The following is a 20267-nucleotide window of genomic DNA, read 5'->3' as shown; positions in this document are numbered from 1 at the left end:
CCACAACCATCAGAATTATTTAAGGATGCTCCATCAACATACCTGAGTGAAGCCATCTTGTATGATTCATGATGTTGGCACTCATGAAAAATTCACTGTTAGTATTCCAAATCACTAAGTTCATCTTTGTTTGTTTGTGTGTGTGTGTAGTGGTCGTGGTGGGTGGGGGGGGTGGGGGGGGGGGAGGGGGAGGGAGGCCTGTGATAAACCATAAAGCCCCAAACATACGCCTTTCCACAAAAGACGCTTTTGTCATGCATGCATTTTCAGCCAGGCCACGCACTTTGCCCAGAAAGTAGTAGTATATGTGTTTCTCCCATGCACCGTCACATGAGCCCACGTCACTTTGACACGCAAGAAAGGAGGGAGATCAAGGATCCCTCTGCATTGGCAATGGCATTGCACACCCCCATCAGCCTCACATGGGCTGCTGCCCGGTTGCTTTGTTTGCTCACAGTAGCCTAGCTGGTAGATTTGTCCACCCCATGCCAAGCCCAAAAAGTGTACCCTTTGATCTTTCCTGCCGCCAACTTCTGATGGCAAGGCTGCAACACACTGGGAATAAAAATGAAAGAAATACAGGGCACCATATATGCTAGGGATCTCTATATAGGTTGTCAGGAAAAGGAACAAGAATATAATAAGTATTATATGGTACGAATTACTGGCAGGAATTATTTTTATTAAGCTTGGAAAAAGATACAGCAAGTACTAATGCAGGCTGCATCGATTGTAGACGGCTGCAGTGTCATCATGTACTAATCCACTGCAGGTGAGATTTCCATTTCTTCTAATAAATTAAGCACGCACTTACCGCTTTTCATTTTAAATGAGAACGAACTTAATGATGCCTGCTCCTTGCAAGTGCTATACGGAGTAAATAACAATCAATCATTTCTGCAGCAGTGTTGGTCCTGTTAAGAAAAAACAGTATCTCCCATCATGCAAATGCGTTGCTCATCAACCACAACAAGGGGAAAGGGGGCATCTTTAAGTTTCCTATGGGTTCAAATTAAAGGGGAATCATAACCTAATTACGTAGGCACCATGCATGATCTATCTCAAGTGCACAAATTGTGATAAAACGTCGCCAAATCACTTGTGTCCACAAAATCATAGCCCATGCCCTACCACTACTACCATGGGTGGACCGTGCATGATTTGGATCAAAATTACTGTGAAATGACATGACAAGCAACTCGGTTTATCTCCCATTTGGTTGCTGGCCAAGTAATAATAAGTCACATAACTGGGGCTCTTGTTTTAAGGAAGGTCATCATGCAATCGTTTATTTCTCCCCTTCAGGGTTCAGGCCAAGGATTTCTCACAGAATTTCTGAAAAAAGTCACTTCAGTCAGTGTCCGCATCTTGACGCTTCAGCATATCATATTCAAAAGTTTGATGATGTTTAATTTGGAATCTTGTGTAAAGCGTGCAGTCAAATTTACAGTGGCATGCAAATGCTACGAAACAAAAACACACATTGGCAGCTGAAAGTCAGGCATATGTGGCCGAGCCCGGGAGCAGGCATTTTATGGCGTTTGTCGATGGGCAGTGGCTACAACTACGTACAAGAGGGCCTAGGAGAGGAGACACAAACAATAATGCAGCAATGTTTGTCCTCCAAAAAGGCTGCTCCTAGTGGCTAGTACTGTACCATACAGCATGATGCATATGGTGAGCAGAGGTCCCTTGCATGGTCCTTCTTCAGTCTCATCTTCACATGTCACAGCCACGGCATGCAGCTGATGAGGGGCTGCTGGGATCATCTCGCCATCCATGTGCATGCCATGGCAATGTGTGTGGTGGTCACAGTCACAGCTGCTGGAGTGCTGGGATAGACGATGGAGGTTGGTGTGAGGACTGAGGACCCTGCTTGCTCTCCACTTATGGAGGCTTATCCAGGGGTGTGAAAGCTACATGTCATCCACTGGGAAAAACTCAATCATTTGGAGATGGACACAAGGAAAAGTATGAGCACCCAATCATGCCATCAGCTAACTGTCATCAAAGGATTGTGTATGTAGATAGCTAGGTAGCTAGCATTAGCATTTAGCAAGGTGTGTGTGTGGATCAGGGAGAGATTGATGACCAATGTATACTTGCATTTGCATGAAATTAATCATAATGACTTATAGCAGTCTCAGTCTTGGAGTAAGATTGCTGCGGCATTCAAATCCATGCCGAGTATTCTAGAGGTTCTGCAAGTGCAAGACAAAAACCAGTCATGCAGAGGTAGTCACATGCATGTATGCATGGTGGACACTGCTCTGTGTGCACACCCAGACAGAGACAGCTAGTAGCAAGGGATCCAAAAACCGAAACCCAAAATGCATGGTTGGTACGTATTTACCTGCTCACAAGATTTGCAACAGCAGATGTGTACAAACTTGCCTTTTAAGGGGGTTTGGAGTGTCTGCAGTTTTCTTGGGTAGTAGAGGCCAAACAAAACACATCTCAGTACCCTGGGTTAAAGGTAACATGCATGAACAAAGGGGGAAGTTGGTAAGGTTTCAAAAGTTGAAAAATCTATCGTTGGGACCATTGGAAACCAGACTTCAGGTTCGAGGTTGTTGGCCTGTTCATGTTGGGTGTATAATTACCTTCTTCATTCAGCGAATGCATGCAACAAGAGCTCATGCTCAACTTTCAGTTTTTCTAGAGCGAAAGAATTGCAACTGGTTCAGGCAAGATAAAAGAAAGCATTGGGGTTTTTTTACTACCAGTAAATAAATAAAACTTGACGTTTAATTTGGGACAAGACAATTATATGAAAAAGTACTAACATCTATGAGACAAAATAAATACAATTAAATTAGTTATTGAATATACAATAAATTTATTTGAAAACATAAATCCTAATATTATTTACTATAACTTTGATCAAACTTTATAGCGTGATTTCCTAATTAAACTTGACGTTGAGCTTTTTGCTGACGAAGGTAAAGTGCATGTACTTGAGATTCAAAAAAAAGGGTGCATGTACATGAAAGAGAGGGGAGTGAGTACTTGACAGGAGTGCACTTGCACATACTGTCTACAGTGTCGGTACTCCCGTTCTGTTACTGTGGATCGTTGTACACTTGTTAGTACGAAGCAGTAGCTTCGACCGGCAAATGCTCAGTTGCGCATCAGGCACGCCACCGTTGTACTGTACGTAGTATTGTAGTTGTGTAGCACAAGATGTCATGTGTTTCGATCGATCTACACATCGATCCGGTCATCGAATGGATCTGCAAACTATACTCCAAAACATAGCAGAACCATGGAGACCTCGTTACAGTGTACTCAGACGCATACTGACTAGTACAGTATCACCCTCGACGCATTTTATAGCGTGCGTTGTTAGAGAGGTTCAATTTATCTATAGTACAGTACTGCATACTGGGGAAGTACGTGTTACAGATGCGCTCTCTCTCTCTCTCTCTCTTCTCAAGATTCACTGTCACATCGAATCTTGCGGCATATGCATGAAACATTAAATATAATCAAAAACAAAAACTAACTATACAGTTTGTATGTAAATCGTGAGATAAATCTTTTGAGCCTAGTTAGTCCATAATGAACAATATTTGCCACAAACAAACGAAAGTGTTACAGTGTCCGAAAACTTTTCATTTTGCCAACTAAACAAGGCCTCAGATGCATTATTATAATTAAACAACAGCCATCTAGCGAAGATTTTCTGTGAAATCATAACACAAATTTCATGGGAGAAGTGCCTCTAAGACATACTATGCATCATGCCAAAACTAGAAATTTCACGCGGACACACACACTTACACGAAAGTTTACTTTTCCTCCCTCAACTTTCACGAAAGTTCGTTTTTCCTCTCTCAGCTCCAAAACCGAACAAATCACCCCCCTAAACTTTTCAAACCGTGCATTTTACCTCCCTAGAGCGGTTTCGAAGGCGGTTTTGCTACAGTAACAGTGGTTTTGTCTTTTTTAAAAAAAATATTTCGGTTGAATATTTGAAAATTCATAGTAAATCACTGAAAAATCATAAAATAGAAAATCCAATTTTGTTGGACTCTACATAAGTAACTACACAGTGAACATATAATATAGTATGTTCATTATGCATATATACTCATGTGGAGTCTAAGAAAAATATATTTTTTATTTTATGATTTTTTTATGTTTTACTATGATTTTTTAAAGATTCAGCCAAATAAATAAATAAAAGAAAAGTACAAAACCTTTATAGCAAAAACTTTATACTAAAGCATATCATATTATATATTTATTCTACTTGTGTGGAGTCAAAAAAATAGATTTTTCATTTTATGATTTTTTTCTATGATTTACTATGATTTTTCAAAGATTCAGCCGAAATAATTTAAAAAAAGACAAAACCACTATTACTGTAGCATAACCATTATTTACTGTAGTAAAACCGCCTTCGAAACCGCTCCAAAGAGGTAAAATATACGGTTTGAAAAGTTGAAGGAGGTGATTTGTCCGGTTTTGGAATTGAGGAAGAAAAGGCGGGCTTTCATGAAAGAGGAAAATTAGACTTTTTTCCTAGCAGCATCGACCTTTCCATGTACTGGGCCGACCTCTTGTGGTGACAAATTTGAGCCGTTGTACGACGCCCATTAGTCAGGCCGGTAGATCATATAGGATTCTGAATTCGCAGCCCGGCAAATTGAAATGTAAATGAGCAATGGCAATAGCTGACACAAAACATTGCACAGTGCATCTGACATGAGGGACCTCAGTACAGTATATCTGTTCGCGAAGTGAACCGAACAGTTCCAGAATTTTGTAAATACACAAATATACATCTCATCGACCATATATTGTTGTAGGACTACGAGAGGACAACGGCAAGTTGTTCAACTGAAGCGAAAACAGTTGTGCATAACCATGTAGACTTCTATACCAAAATGTCAGTAAAACATATGTCTTTTTTATTTTTTGCTGCCAAACATAATAGTACATAGTATTTCCTGGGAAAAGAAACAATACACATTATACTACAAGACGCTGCTGACCATGGCGTGCACTGTTGGATCATGCAAAGGCGCTTTATGGGATGGTTCTCTGGTAGAGTGGAAGCGCTCCCAATGCTTCACGCTCTGCGCTCTCCTTTTTCACCTGCAATACAGATGCATTAGACACCAACCATCTAGGGATGGTTCTCTGATAAATTTTACCATAGTAATATCTTCAACTAGGCATGAATCTGAACAGATATTATTCAGAAAAGTACTGCAGATGCATATGCATCAAGTTACACTCCCAAGGATATGTTTGGCAACAAATTCTAGCATAATCAAGTGAGAATTAGTAAAATCAAAAGAAGCTCATAATAGGAAGTCACAAATCACATCCACCACATTGTCAGACTGATCTGCTTTAAATGATCATCTGATCACCATTTCAATAGTGTAGACTAATACACATATAATGGACAGTTTGTGAATAGATTATGGAAAAGGAAAATTTCCATTGCCTAGAGTGCAGTTTTTTTTCTTTATTAAATTTATGGACGTTAACATGAGATCAGATATCTGCATCAATGCCATCAGATGAGGATATTGATCGCTGTAGAATCTAATAATAATTCACAAAGCCTATTTTCTCACTAATCATATGCACCAATGTTTTACGGTGATTTGATAACAGAAAATGAATTCAGTAATACACAATATAACAAGCTAAGGAAGAGGGAAAAGAGAAACTAGCAAGATCCCATGCAATGAAGATATATATACAATATATAAGTATTTAAGATATATTGGTAGAAGAAAGCAGAAGACAAGTATGGAAAGAAAAAGAATCATGAGAAATGCAGTATAGTGTAACATCCTGATATTACGGATACTAAAACTTGATCATGTCATCATAAGCATTGCAAAGCATATTTATTAAGCACATCATGATGCATCAACTAAAAATAAGTTTAATTTGGTTGACTGTGCTTAGAGAAATAAAGTGTGTTTATCTTGTAAAGTGATGCCTGTGATGGTTGTGTAATCCGAGGGTTGTAAGGAAATATGTAAGAAAAACCCTAGTTTCAACCCTAGATTCTACCCCTTTTTCTGCAACTTAAAAATTAAGCAAAATTTTGGGATGAGTTCAAAAGCAAAGTTGTAGATCTTGTCAAGATGTACAACTTTGGTGTTTTGAGTTTTTGAAGTTTCAATGCAAAATTCAAAGTAATTTTAAAAATACAGATTTCCAACAATTGTCCCCTTTTCAATTTGAATCCCTATTTCAAAATCTATTTGAAATCTTGAAAGGTGACCAAAATGAAAGCTGTAGAGCTCTTCAAAGTGAACAACTTTTATTTTGTAAATTTTTCAAGTTGTTGAGAAAAATCAAAAATAATTTTAGATTCTTTGTTTTGCCCCAATTCAAATTGGATTTGCCACCAAATTGGAATTTGAATTTTAAACTGTTTTGATCAAATTCATCTTCTTCCACTCAAAATGGCTTGGGGTCCTTAAATATGTTTTGTAGAGTTCAAAATTTTGAGCCTTTCTTTTTTTGACAGAAATTTGACTTTTATTCAAAATTTTGAAGTAATTTTAAAAGACAGAGAGGGAGATAAGCTTGGCTACAGTGCTCGGCAAGGGGGGGAACACGTCACGGGCTACAGTGCTCGGTAAGCGGGCCGAGTTGCTGGGCCGGCCTTGGCAACAGTGCTGATTTTTTTTTCTTTTTTAAAAAAATTGATTTATGATTGATTTTGCGTAAAAAAATATGTGCAGATCAAAAATGATGAAAATTTTTGCAGTGAGTAGAGCATTGGAAAAATACTAGATATCACTTTCTGATATGTTAAGCATGTTTTAAAATTATGTCTTTTATTTAATAAATAGAACTTCCATATTTTTTAGGAAGTATCGAAAAATCACCAAAATTTGTGAAGTATGTTATTCCGTGTCTTCACAAAAAGTTTGGTGGCTTTTGATAGAATTTGATTAAATATTAATATACTCTTAATTAGTAATTAAATAATAATCCTAGAATAATTAGATAATAATTAGCTTAAATTCCAGATTAGGATTTGAGTGATTTTGGGGTTGTGTGATGACCTAGGGTCATTAACCTTAATGATGTTGGGCATTTAATTATTGTTTGATATTAGTGCTTAATTACTATTATTTATGCTTAATTAAGAATTAATTAAAATAAAATAAATTAATGAGTAATTTATTTAAGAATAATTGTAAATTAAGAAAACTCTTAGATTATTGTTGCAACCTCTTAGGTAAAAATACTAAAGAGGTAAACAATCTTTAATTACTGTTTTAACTTGCATTTGTACTGAGAAGGAAAATTGTACTCAACTAAATCCTTCTCATATGTTTGTCATAAGCATATCATGAGCATACATCATTTTTGCGTATAGTGCACATGTCCGAAAGTGTGACCGTTGGATCGAACCCCGAGGTTGGTGCTCCGTCCGAGGAAGTTAAAACCAAGACTTGGGAAGTCTCCGAGGGAACCACTCACCTCTGCAACCAAGGCAAGCCCCGGATGCATTAACTCCTCCTTGAATATTTTAAACCTTTTATCACTTATGAGTTAAAAATGTTCCATTACGTATTCAGGAATTGGGTTTAACCTAATTGTTGCACTACAACCTTGCTATTTGTTATCTTATCTTTGGTACCTGTTTTATTTAAAACAGCGTACTGATGCTTAGCCCTGCTTATTAGATAGGTTTTCAAATAAGAAAGTTTAAAGGGTTGTTGTGGAATATTTTTATGGTTAATGATGTCTCAACTCGAGACCACTCGGTGGACTTGCTTTAGGAATGGAGTCCTAAAGTAGTGTCTCCAACTGTGTCGGTTAAGGACTGGTCCGTTGATGGCCTGCTGGGTTGAGACTTAGGCCTTGTTCAATTCATGAAAATTTTTGGTTTTGGATTTTGTTTGTATTTGGTAATTATTGTCCAATCATGGACTAACTAGCTCAAAAGATTCGTCTCGCAAATTACAGATAAACTATGCAATTAATTATTTTTTAATCTATATTTAGTGCTCCATACATGTGCCAAAAGATTCGATGTGATGGAGAATCTGAAAATTTTTTGAACTAAACAAGGCCTTATAGTACTGGCCACCTACCCTGGTAAGCCCTGTCTTGGTGATTCCTCGACGAGAGTGGCTACTCACGCACTGGGCATGGAGCGATGACAAGAGTAGCATGTACCCTTCTAGCAAATGGGCTGGACGGTGGAGTACTATGCTCTCGGATGCCGCGAACCCGGTCAGATCTTGGGAAAGTGGGATTTGGGTTGACATATGCAAGATTCGGTCCTACATATGTCAGGTGGTAAGGAACTCTAGCTGAATTGTTAAGCGGTTCGAATCGTCGTTGCTCCCCGATTGGGAGACTCAATCCTTCGACCCTCATCGTAGTTAATAATGCAACTAAATTAAGAAATGGAAAGGATGGAAATGTCTCATGGAGTTTGGATCCCAATTCCCGGACTCATGGCGACAAGAAACTATGTCCGTCGAAAAAATATTATTCTTGTTAGGGATTAGTGATTCACGGACTCGTCCGTGAAAAACAACTTAGATAGACTATCCTCGAATTCGTCCGCCTCTCGAGGTGGTATGTTGGAGGCTAAAACTTTGAAAGTAAGGATCCACTATTAGTAAGCTTTTATGTAAAACAACTTGGTTCCTTGCTTAGCCACCCTTTATCTATCCTAAACCTGCATTCCTAAGGTTCTTCTCTTTTATGTCGGGTAAGACTTGTTGAGTACTCCCGTACTCAGGGTTCTTTAACCCCTGTTGCAGGTGAGGCACAGGAGCCGACTTGCTTCGGACCCTGTTGCATGACCGTCGTTGAGGTTGACGACGATGAGGAATGAGAGTGACCCGTGGCTGGGTCTTTAAGTTGTAAACTTTGTAATATTGTTAAGTTTGCTCCTATAACGATGGTTTGTAATAATACTTCACCCAAGTTCTACTTTTGTAGAACTACGCTTGTAAAGTAAGTTATGTAAAGCTTTAACAGATAGTCAAGTTATTAACTGAATCTAGGAAGAAACGGAATGATAAGGAGAAAGAAATGCACTCACAAGAGCAAGCATGTCAGAAAGGTAGCTCCTGAATGGCGTCTGTATAGCCTGTCAAAAGCAATCAAGGTGCCAATAAATTTGATGCATACATTTATGTCTCAATGGATTCTAGAAGTGTCATAGCAATTCTCGTGGGGGCTGACAAATCAGTGCCCATTTTAAATTTATGCTTGTCAGATAATCAAAATAGAACCAAATAGCAGTATCTAAACAATAGGCATAGGTGGATTTCAGATGAATTTGGCCACTTAAACGAGTTATATAATATATATCTAACTGCTTCGAATAAATCATCACTATCTCATAAAAAATAACAGAGAAAAACACAGTCCTTGTATACTTGTCACAGCAAAACAGACATTGAAATAAATATAACAACACACGTCACAAGCAGAAAACCACACCCACATCACCTATAGATAAATTTGCCACCTTTTCCATTTCACAAGCATCTAAAGCGATGTTTAGGAACCACCTTGTTTACCAATGATAATCAGCTGTTATACCATTCATGACTCAAACCCCTCGCTTGAAAGTACATCTAATCAACGTGACAATCCACCAAAATAAAATCACCACCATAAACTGCAAAAAGACATACTGAAAAAGGACTAAAAAGCCAACAGGGGGGTGGCAAAACAGAGGTGACACATCACCAACAATTGGAAGGTGGCTCTGTGAAGCCTTGTTAGGAGTTAGCCACCCAACCAAACAGGCTCTGTCCTTCAGGTGTTATTAAGTCATCTACTCATCTGACTAATTGAGATTAATTGAGCTTATTTGATCCATGGACCTCAATTAGGCGCTCCAAAGCAACTAGTGTGTTCAGAAATTTGATTGGACGACTAATCACAATTAGTTGTCCGGGACAAACAATTAGACTGGAGATAAAATTGTGAGCTGGTCTGCTAGCTTGGGGGTACTCGGGCATTGGGCTTTCTGTTTGTGGCCAACAAGTAAGCAACCATGCTTGATGCTTACTTTTTTTACTAATTTATCATAATAATGTCATTATGCAGTGCACACTTGTGCACTGGTTCTATAGTTTAGTACTAGTACTTCACTGCTTACTAGAGCTTTAACTATTTAAAACTTATACAGTTAAACTTTATACATCATAGGTAGCAGGGAAAGTAGAGAGGACGAATATACTACTAGATCGCCGACTAGCCACCTACTAATCGGACCTGATCGATGAGTAATCGCGGTTAGTCAGCTGATAACTAGGTTCGACTAGGCAGTTTATTCTCTTCCATTTTTCTCAACTTCAGAAGCACCTAAGTCGATCATACAACTCAATTATCGTGCATCCAATTCCTAGGAATCCACCTAAACTCAAAATGGCAACTGAGACGAACCACCACCCAACCCAAATGAAATTATCTAAAACTAAAATCGCTTTCTTCCCCAATTGCATGACACATATTACAGAGGGAGGAACAAGCACGACTCCTGTCCTGACCTGGACGTCGTCGGGTAGGTACTTGTGCTTCATGGAGAGGTCCATGGCGCGCTTGAGTCGCTGGTTGCGTGCGTCCACCACCTCCCGCGGCAGCCGCGCCAGCGCCTCCTTGATGTCCAGGTCATGGTACGGGTCGTACAGGTCGTCGTACCGGAGCCCTGTGCACCGACGACGACAGCAAGGAAACCGATCAGGACCGCCGGCGAACCTCTCTAGCTGGGGGAGCCGCGGCCGACTGGCTGGATTGGCACGGAACCCTAGGCACCTAGTGGGCGCGGGGAAGAGGAGGCCGGGATTGAGGGAACGGACCGTATTTGCGGAGGCGGGAAGCGATGGCGTTCCGGTGGAGTCGCGCGAGCGGGTTCCGGCGCGGGTTCAAGAACCACGCCGACAGCTTGGAGAGCATCTTTGGCGAAGCTTCTGGAAGGTTGGCGGCCTCGTCACTCGTGTGTGCTTGTGATGTTCGGCGGCTCGCCGCTCGGCGGGCGTCCTGCCAAACTGTTTTGGTGCTCGGCGGGGAGTGGGGATGGGGATTCCGGGGACGGAGAAGGCCGGAGAAGCTTCAGGAGGATGGGCATGGGCACAAGACGGGCCAGGGCCACTGGGCCAGGCCGTCCGGCCCATTTTGGTAAGCACAGAAAAGTGTGACTCTTGACTGATAAGTTTAAGCAAATAAGATGATTTTTGCTTGTAATAGAAGATTCAGTTTTTTTATTTATAAATAAATTTCATAGATGGTTAGATTTAAATTTTTTGTACCCAGAACATAGGAGTTCATGTCATAACCCAGACCAAATAATTAAATCCTGTAAATTTCAAACTTTTTTTTTTGCGAGAGCCAATTATAGACGTAGACTCTCATATACACAAGCGCATACTTACCTCTTTGAACATACGCATTCTATGAGCATCTCTGAAGAACTAAGTTAAACTGACAAATTTCTTGATGGACAAAGTCACTACAAGTGTCTCGCTGTCGACGGGCATGTCTCCTATCACTGAAAGCATAGCACCGTTAAATCCTCAAATAAATCTAGAAAAATACGAGCACCTGTGTTAAGTCAGGGACTAAGAACAGGTTCCATATATATATATATCCAACTAGCTGATCTGATCTATGATTTCGCGTAAATTTCAAACATTTTGCCCAGACTGTTCAAATGGATACTGAAATCAAATGGCGCCCATGTGTTGGTCACCAACTCCCTTCCTGTACAACCCTTGCTCTCACCGGTCGAATCAAATAACTATACGATTTATTTGCACAGAAAAGACAAATTCAACATTGCTGGTTGATTTCTGAAAAGCAGAGCTTTGACAGCGGCTTTGGACATTTGCTCATCTCTGACGCTGCATACTACTGTATTTCTGAATTCTGATCATGCATGCGTGGTGCTTCAGCCTCAGCTGCCTTCCAGCTGCTCCGGGGCCGAAACGAAGATCTGAGCGATGGCCTCAACCGCAGAGACGTCCCAGCTCTCAGAGTGCCGAATCACCTGAACAAATACGGTCCAAATACAGGAGTATTTCAAAATCCCATCAAACGTAAACAGAGGTATATAATTTTACACAATTTTGATTTCCCCGGCTGCTACCTTGAAATCTTCATTCAGATCATAGGTTGTGTTCCCTCTGATCGCAATCAGGGGCCTCCATGGAAGCCTCAAATATGTCCTGAAAAGACAACTCTACTCTATTTAGGTACACTATTTAGAAACAGTATTATATCTTTTGAAGCACCTTAGTTTCCATGTTGCTTTGACGAACTTTGTTTCAACCCTCAAACCCTGCGAGATATGAAAGGGCCATTTCAGTATGTATCATATGCTCATACTCTCCTCTTTTTTTTTCTCGGATAACAGTATTGACTAAATATGTTCGATTCAGCTAGGAGATTACTGCAAACAATCACTGATTCCAGTTCCAGTCAACAAATGGAGTGGCTACCTTCTCAATGCTCTCCAGTTCAAGCGAAGGGCTGTCGAAGAACGGCACTAGCAGGTACAGATTCTGAGAGTACCTAGAAAGTCCTACACGAGGAGCAAGAACACACTCCTTGTCACAGATTTCTCACCTCTTCTTTTTCAGATAGTACAAGTAACCCAACTATGTTCATCAGCAAAGAGAAACGTTATATTACACACCGCGGAACTTTATCGTCGGATCCTCAAACAAGCAGTCTGCAGTGTATATGCCCGGAGTGAAATCCCCTGCAATTAATCCTAGAGGAGTTGGTTACCATTTTCTTTGAACAATCCGTGTCATGCTGAGTGGCGCACGCATGCATCAATGTCACAGTTCTGTCAGTGTCAAGTTCAGCAGCTCCGCAATCTAGCAGCCGCCATGCCCATGATCCAAACAATCCCTGATGGAAGAACGAAGGTGCAAGAAGGCCGTACCGGTGAGGAAGTAGGCGCGCCGGTAATCGTCTTGGAGCACGGCGAGCACGTCCTCGACGCTGCCGCAACGCGGCGGACTCGAATCCGGCTCCTCCCCCTGCTGCTGGGCGGCAGCATCCCTGCACAGCCAAGCCAAGAGCGAGCGCCTCACAGAATCCAAATTCCAGAGCGGATGATGGGCTTGAATCTTTGATGAGTGAGAGGCTACCTGAGGTTCTTGTTTGGGGAAAGGGCTCTGAGGAGCTCGGTGACGGCGCTGACGGCCGCCCTGACCACCGGCGGCGCGTCCGGCGCGGCACGGACGGGGACGACGCCCGTCAGGCGCCGGTGGCGACGCCTCCGCCCCTGAAGCAAGACATGCTGCACGGAGACGGGCCGGAGGAGGACGCTGCCGGCGCGCCGCGGGTGGCTGCTCGATGGCCGGGCCAGGGACGGTCCGACGGCTGCCGCTGGCGCCATCAGCCGGCAACTGCTGTTCGCTCTTGCTCAGGGAAACCACACGGACCGCAGGAGCTTGCGGCCGTCAGAAGCCAGCAGGTCGTGAGGCCTCCAGAGGGACACGCTCCGACTGCCCACTGTCACTCACTGCCTCCACTCGTCGACGGCGGAGGCCAACGCCGGAAACTGACCGGTTTCGGACTTTCGGTTTCCAGCGCAGCGACCGGCCGGCCGGCTTTCCATAAACCATATTTCAAATGCGCATGGCCTAACGAGAACCGAAATATATATTCATATACGAAACAAAGTTAGGCCTTGTTTAGTTCTCAAAGAATTTTGCTAAATTTTTCAAATTTTCCGTTACATCGGATCTTACGGCACATGCATAAAGCATTAAATATAAATAAAAAAAACTGATTGTACAGTTTACACGTAATTTATGAGACGAATATTTAAGCCTAGTTAATCCGTGATTAGATAATATTTATCAAATGCAAACGAAAGTGTTATAGTGTTCATTTTGCAGAAAATTTTGGAACTAACAAGGCCTTAGCAGGATAGCTCAAGCTTTTTTTTTTTTAGGGGAGGATAGCTCGAGCTGATAATATGATGTTTGTATACTGTAAAAAACCACATAAACAAACTGAATTAAGATCACTGGTAAAATGTTCCGGCAATTGACCCCGGATCATCGCTTGCTATATTTCTTTGCAAGACGCAAGAACAGTGTGCGCTATGTATGTATCATATCACCAATCAATCGTCCCAATGACCAATCGAGTTCCAGCTCAACAACTTACACACTGCCTGATGTAATCCCGTATGCCACCTAGACACCCTGCTTTTCGAATTCAGGGATAGGAAACGCCTGCAGGGGGACAGATCTAATGCTCAAATTGGATATACAGGAGGTCGCTGCGGGAATCGCCAGCACCCTGAAGCGAGAAAAGACATGATTTGGCCATTCCAGCATGTGTGGTTGGAAAGGTTAAACTTGTCTGCAGGGGGTGGTTGTTCAGCTAGTCTGCAGGACTTGGACGTTCCCCAGCGCCTTCTCGCTGTCGTCGATGACTAGCTTTTTTCGGAGGGCCAGCAGCTCCTCTCCGGCGCCGCAGATGTAGGCAGCTGTTCGCCTGCCAGAGAGAGTTGCTCCTTCCATGCTGTCAATGTAGTCCTGTGCAGCACAATTAAGATCATCAATTTATGCTTCATTTACCATGTCCTAGAGATGTTTACATGTTGCAACCTACTCTGTAGTAGTAGAAAAAAAGATCTAAGGTGTTCAGACAACATAATATTGAAATGGTTATTTCTGAGCCATCGATTAAAATAAATCCAAGGTGTTCAACTTCAAACATTATCTGATGGTTTTCTGAGCCACTGATTTCTGTTGATGGCTGAAACTAGCTCAATGTTTGGATGTACAATACCTGTTTTGTGTAAGATCCGGAGAGGAAGAAGTTTTTAACAGGCGTCTTCTGATCAGGTCTGAATGGATCACTTCCAGGAGCCTCGCGGTACAACGATTGTCCAATCTTTACCACACTGGACCATGTAACTTCCAAGCCCCGGGAAGATGGGAACAATTCTACAACCTGTGGGAAAATTACATACATTTTGTTACTGAGCTGAGTTTTCGAAGAATATAAAATAATATGAGCAGAAGAAATCTCTCTTTTTTTAAGTGCTTTTTAAATGAGGTCTTTGCTTAGTTATGTGTAAAGGGAATAGCAGAAATTTGACCAAAACAGAAGCTATTTACAAACCTACCTGCTTTTGAACTTTACTAATGATCTCCTCATTTGGCAATGGCATGTATGGATCGCCAGGAGTCAGCACAGCTCTGCAGATGAATTAAGCGCGGAAGGTGAATACATTTGCAGAGCGAGAAATCAATTTGATAATTAAAAAAAAGTAACTTACTGGATCAGGGAACCTTGTCCTTCAATGTAGTAATCAGCAGGAGATGAGAGAGCAAGGTCTGAAAAACAGGAAAAGTCTGCATCCGCCGTGTACAAAAGGTTGTCCAACCCAACCGCCCTTTGCAGTTGTCTTCATCAAATATAAGAATAAATATCAATGAGCATGCATGGCAGAATGTAATTTGCATTTGAACAAAAATCTTTTTGCACAAACATAAGTAATCTTCATTTAAGCTTAAATTATGGGTGCCGTGCATTTAAATTTGTCAGATCTAACCAAATAAGTACCAAAGTTGTAAAAAAAAAATACTGGATACTTCAGCTACCTTGATTTCTCCAAATCTTGAAGTTCAGTGACCCATCCATTGTAGCGAAGCTGAACAGTGACAACAGGGACACCATCTAACTTGTAGATATTGTCAAACATTTCCCATTCCCTCCATTCTGATGGAAGTAGTCTTTTGATACCCGGAACATCACAGGCTGTGAAGTTAGAAGCACCAAGTTAGGTTTGTATGGTTGGACATGCTAGTAAAAGAAGAAACAGAAGACAAACAAGAAAAAGAACCTGCAACATATGCATCGGCTTTGATTATCTCTCTACTTGTAGCCTAAAAATGTCCAAACGAGTGTAATTTTAGTAATAAAGGCTACATAATCGTGCAAAAGAGAGCAGTGATACACTGATAAGAAAGCTTGCCTTGGTGAGGAGAAGGCCTTTAACATAGGTCAGTCCATCAGGTGATTTCTCATAGAGAACCTCTCTGCATCCCCACCTTAGGTGAAACCTGAAGGATTTGTCATATGATGTAAGTCTTCAAGTCTGCAGCAGTACATAGAAATTTCACAAGAAAAACTTTGTCTGTGAAACCATACCTACCACCCCTGTCTGTTATATACTTCTTTATTGGGCCACTTAAGTAAACATCAGGTGAACCCTTTAGCATGCGTAACAGGGATGCCTCTGTCTTTGTGGCAAACAAGGTGAAAATAGTAAGCATGCAACGTGCACTGATATTATCACAGTCAATGAAACCCAAAGCGTAAGCAACAGGATCCCACATTCTTGTGATGCTCTCCCGAGTACCACCTTTGGACATGAACCAATCACTGAAACTTACCTGAAATAGGTTAGATTTAAATTGACAAGTGTTTGAGAAAAAAAATGACAAAAAGTTTAGTTATCAGTGAGTTAGAATGAAAGCACTTGGAAAAGATACTGACTACTGCAAAAGAATGCCCTAGATGCACACTCCTAATGAATCTGAAATAAAAGCAAGGGATACTTACATCATCCAAGTCCCGCACTTGCTGCAATGCACCATCCGGATCAACCAGAGCCCGAACAACTGGGCTAAGGGCAAGAGCAACTGCATTTCTTGCTTTATCATAAACCTGCAAAATAATTTAAATATTAAAGATTAACACATGTAATTATGTTCTCAAGTAACACGTGGTTAATTAAAGATATTGACGAATGACAAGACTTCAACCTTTATTTCGAGCCCAGAATTTTTTACACTGATTAGTTTTCCCACAAAAGATTATCCATTCGGTCACACATATTAAAGGGAAAGGGAATTGCAGTAATGTCTAAAGGAAAGAACTTAGAAGCAAAGGTTTGCAATTTAGATTTTAAGAAAAGACGTATACCTAAATATAAGGTACACACTAAACCATATTTCTTGAAGTATTGTCATATTGGGAAGTGTGGAATTGAACAAAGCTCATAAACAAACTGAAGGCTAAAATAATGTCATGAGTTGAGATTCTCCTTTAGAATTATAGTAGTACTAAATTATGAGTTTACCTTGAGCTGATTAGTTCTTAGGAATGCTTGAATGCCATGTAATGGAGCTCCCACCGGGAACCGAAAATCAAGTTCTGTATAGCAGCACAAACAATATGAAAATTTACATAAATACGTTACAAAAATATACAAAGAAGTATGATACAGCTATTTCAGCCAACTTCCAAAGTAAGCAATGTGGCACACAACGTCATGTAACTGCTGTCTTAATTGAAGATGAATATTATGCAGGACTAAGTAAATAGTTCACCACTGCAGGCAGCATAAGCATTCTTGTTTCTCAGAAAATACAAATGAATCCCTTAAAACGATATGCAACAACAATATAGTACTTGCACATAGTCAACTTGAATACTAGTAATTAATATTCAACACATTGGAAGTTCTGCACTTTTCTACTCTATGATGGGTACAGAACTCCAGAAGTAATAACAAATAAATAACTTAAATATTCCAGCATAAGAGAATTGCTACACAAAAAATGGATGTGTATAGGGTAGTTGAACCTACCACCAATCACGCCCCCTTTATTTACAAAAGTATGGGTGTGTTCCTTCACCAGCAGATTATTATCAGCGCCAACCTGAAAATCAACAAGGTTTAATTTATCGCTGTTAAATCAGTAATACCATGCTCAACAAGGCACCAAATTGTTTGGTATTTTGGTTCATATGGACAAATTGGCTAACATGTTTCTCACTGTAAGTTTACTTCACTCCAGGAGGTCCAAAGACATCCAATTCAAAAATTTCTTGGATTAAAACTAATTCAGAGTTGTCATGACATAATTTATACTAACCATGTTGATATCTAAGTAAGGAAGAATTTCAGTATACTTCCAGTGAGCTTAATGTACAAGGGCTTGTACCTTCTTCATGAGGCGGAAGAGATTGCTGTAACACCCGAAGAACACATGCAGCCCCATCTCGATATGGTTTCCTTGTTTATCAACGAAGGAGCCAACCTTACCACCAATAAACGGGCGGGACTCGTACAAATCAACCTGTAAGCCGGACAAACCATACCCAGCCCAACCAGGGTGATTAGAAAGAAGTAAGATTATTAGAAAGCAATGATTTTCCTGCATAAGAAAACATTTAGCTCTGCTGAAGACAACAAATCTGCTAACCTCATGGCCCTGGTCCAAGAGCTCAACAGCGGTGGACATGCCGGCGAGGCCCGCCCCTATAATGGCCACCTTGAGCTTCGGCCCCCTGTAGTGCTCCGGCTCGGGTGGGAATAACCCTTTGGGAGCTGCCACACATGGAAACAGTTCTTGTTTCAGCATTTTCGTTTGCAGCCAGTATGGCATTTCAACCAAAAGTTCTCTAAATGAAACAGAACTGACAGGACAAACATAGAAATTTGGAGCAATCTACCCAGACTCTAAACCCTTGGTCACAAAAGAAAACATTTCTGACAGAACTTTGATAACTGTTTTCTGCTAGTATAACATATTTATAAAAGTCACTGCATAATTGTAATATCATGAAACAACTTTTCAGAAGGAAAAAAAATCTAATTATATCGATAGGCAAAGTCAATTAAGCATAGAGTTTGACTTGTGGCACCCAAAAAGACGAACTTTTTACAGCCGAAGGGGGGGCACTGGAACTACAGTGTTGGGGATTGCACAAGGATTGACAGTTCCTCGTCCCAGGAGAGCAGAGGAGGGAAGATTACGACGGACCAAATCAAGAGTAGGAAGGATCCCGTTGCCTCACCGTTGACGCCCATGTCGGAGACGTTGCTGTCGAGCGAGCAGCGGACGGGCGCGGGCGCGGCGCGGCGCGGCGGCAGCAGGCCCGTCCCCGGCCGCGCCCGGCGCCGGCACGCGAGTGCCGGGGCCAGCGTGGCGGCGGCGGCGGCGGCGGCCACGGAGGCCATGGCGAAGCTGCTCCGAATGGCTAGCACTCGGCAGCGGTGGGGCGGTGGTGGTGGGAATGGGTGGCGGCAGCAGCGGTGGTCGGGACGGGACAAATTTGTGTGAGGGCCGGAGTGGCGGAGTTGGGAGGAGGGAAGCTGGAAGGGGATGGGGGACGAAGATGCCGTCGCGCAGGGATTTGTCGCTGGCGTCGTGGCAACACCAGGCCGCACCAATGGGTGAATACAATACAATACAATACACATCGTTGCAAGCAGGCAAACGGCACTCCCGGCCGTAGACCATTTCTGCTACGTGCACAACGGCATGCCCATTATTTTGTACTCCTACAACGGCACTTTCTTTTGTGCCTACCAATATTGGGTCTCTTTGGCACAGCAGCGACTACGGAGAGAAGTTCTTTTTGTTTTGAAAAACTGCACGGATAAAGGAATAGTGTAGTTAAGATAAGCCGGACTTGGTTTATGCATTTTAGGAAAACCATGGCAAAAAAAATGTAGTTTGGCTTCTTGTTTTAGCTTTTTCTTTTTTTTTTGTCATAAACAACATGTAAGTTGTACCAGAGAGGTCAAAAGAGTTTCATCGCAAATGTTATTATAGGTCATTAGGATAGTTATCAAGCTGTTATGTACTCTATCGGTTTCAAATTGTAAGTTGTTCTATCTTTTTTATATATCTTTTTTTATGTGCTAGTGCTACTATTAGATACTCCCTCTATACCTATATTAGTTGACATTTTGGACAGGATTGTGCTTACCAAGGAGTGATTAATTAAGGGTTATCTTTCCATCCTTGCCCTTATTAAATAGAGGTGCGGGTGCACTTTATACAAGAAATTTCTTCACTCGGATGGTTAGTGTATCGAAGCTTGACTCTCGCAAGCTACGTTCGATTCCCGATAGCCACTTATTTGTTTTGAGTGGGGCTTGGTTTTGCTGGAGGCGAGTGTTGTAAGCAGTTAGTGTGCCTCTATTTGTTTTGAGTGGGGCTTGGTTTTGCTGGAGGCGAGTGTTGTAAGCAATTAGTGTGCCTTGACGCTAGCACGACGGGCGGCCGGGCGGCCGAGATTAATTGCATGTCGAGCGGAGCTAGCCCTGTGCATGCACCAACAAAAAGTTGGTCAGGGGCAAACGCGTCCATGTGCAGGTGTTTACACGCTCAACGTCAACCTTTATGAAATCAGAAGGGTCACCTAAACTACATGTAATACGGGTATGGAGGGAGTATGTGTTATGTCTACAAACATAGTAAAAGCTATGTATTTTAAAAAGTTTAGAAGAACTTAAATTTGGAGTCGAA

General features: G+C 41.5%; 3 protein-coding genes across 4 annotated transcripts; all 3 read right to left on the bottom strand.

Moving 5' to 3' along the window:
* On the bottom strand, positions 4681-11080 carry LOC8063692 (cytochrome b-c1 complex subunit 7). Of its 2 annotated transcripts, XM_002459481.2 has the most exons (4): positions 10824-11080; positions 10515-10672; positions 9053-9100; positions 4681-5103 (listed from the first exon to the last, which is right to left on the bottom strand). In XM_002459481.2, the coding sequence occupies exons 1-4, from the start codon at positions 10918-10920 to the stop codon at positions 5035-5037; spliced, it is 372 nt and encodes a 123-aa protein (XP_002459526.1). In that variant the 5' UTR covers positions 10921-11080; the 3' UTR covers positions 4681-5034. The 2 variants fall into 2 exon arrangements, with proteins under 2 accessions (XP_002459526.1, XP_021309610.1); XM_021453935.1 differs by lacking the exon at positions 9053-9100 and having other exon boundaries at positions 10824-11062.
* Positions 11584-13583, bottom strand: LOC8063691. Its single transcript, XM_002459480.2, has 7 exons — positions 13122-13583; positions 12914-13032; positions 12659-12724; positions 12462-12544; positions 12255-12301; positions 12110-12188; positions 11584-12010 (listed from the first exon to the last, which is right to left on the bottom strand). Exons 1-7 carry the CDS (start codon positions 13370-13372, stop codon positions 11918-11920), a joined length of 738 nt encoding a protein of 245 aa, XP_002459525.1. The 5' UTR covers positions 13373-13583; the 3' UTR covers positions 11584-11917.
* On the bottom strand, positions 14000-19181 carry LOC8078415 (zeta-carotene desaturase, chloroplastic/chromoplastic). Its single transcript, XM_002459479.2, has 14 exons — positions 18808-19181; positions 18213-18337; positions 17952-18086; positions 17594-17666; positions 17084-17157; positions 16564-16668; positions 16150-16394; positions 15974-16061; positions 15842-15884; positions 15600-15756; positions 15275-15403; positions 15122-15194; positions 14782-14946; positions 14000-14525 (listed from the first exon to the last, which is right to left on the bottom strand). The coding sequence occupies exons 1-14, from the start codon at positions 18968-18970 to the stop codon at positions 14367-14369; spliced, it is 1734 nt and encodes a 577-aa protein (XP_002459524.1). The 5' UTR covers positions 18971-19181; the 3' UTR covers positions 14000-14366.

This window comes from Sorghum bicolor, chromosome 2 (genome assembly GCF_000003195.3).
Source record: "Sorghum bicolor cultivar BTx623 chromosome 2, Sorghum_bicolor_NCBIv3, whole genome shotgun sequence".
Classification (NCBI taxonomy): Eukaryota; Viridiplantae; Streptophyta; class Magnoliopsida; order Poales; family Poaceae; genus Sorghum; species Sorghum bicolor.
The sequence above is the reverse complement of the archived record's forward strand: the minus strand, read 5'-3'. Positions and strand labels throughout refer to the sequence as shown.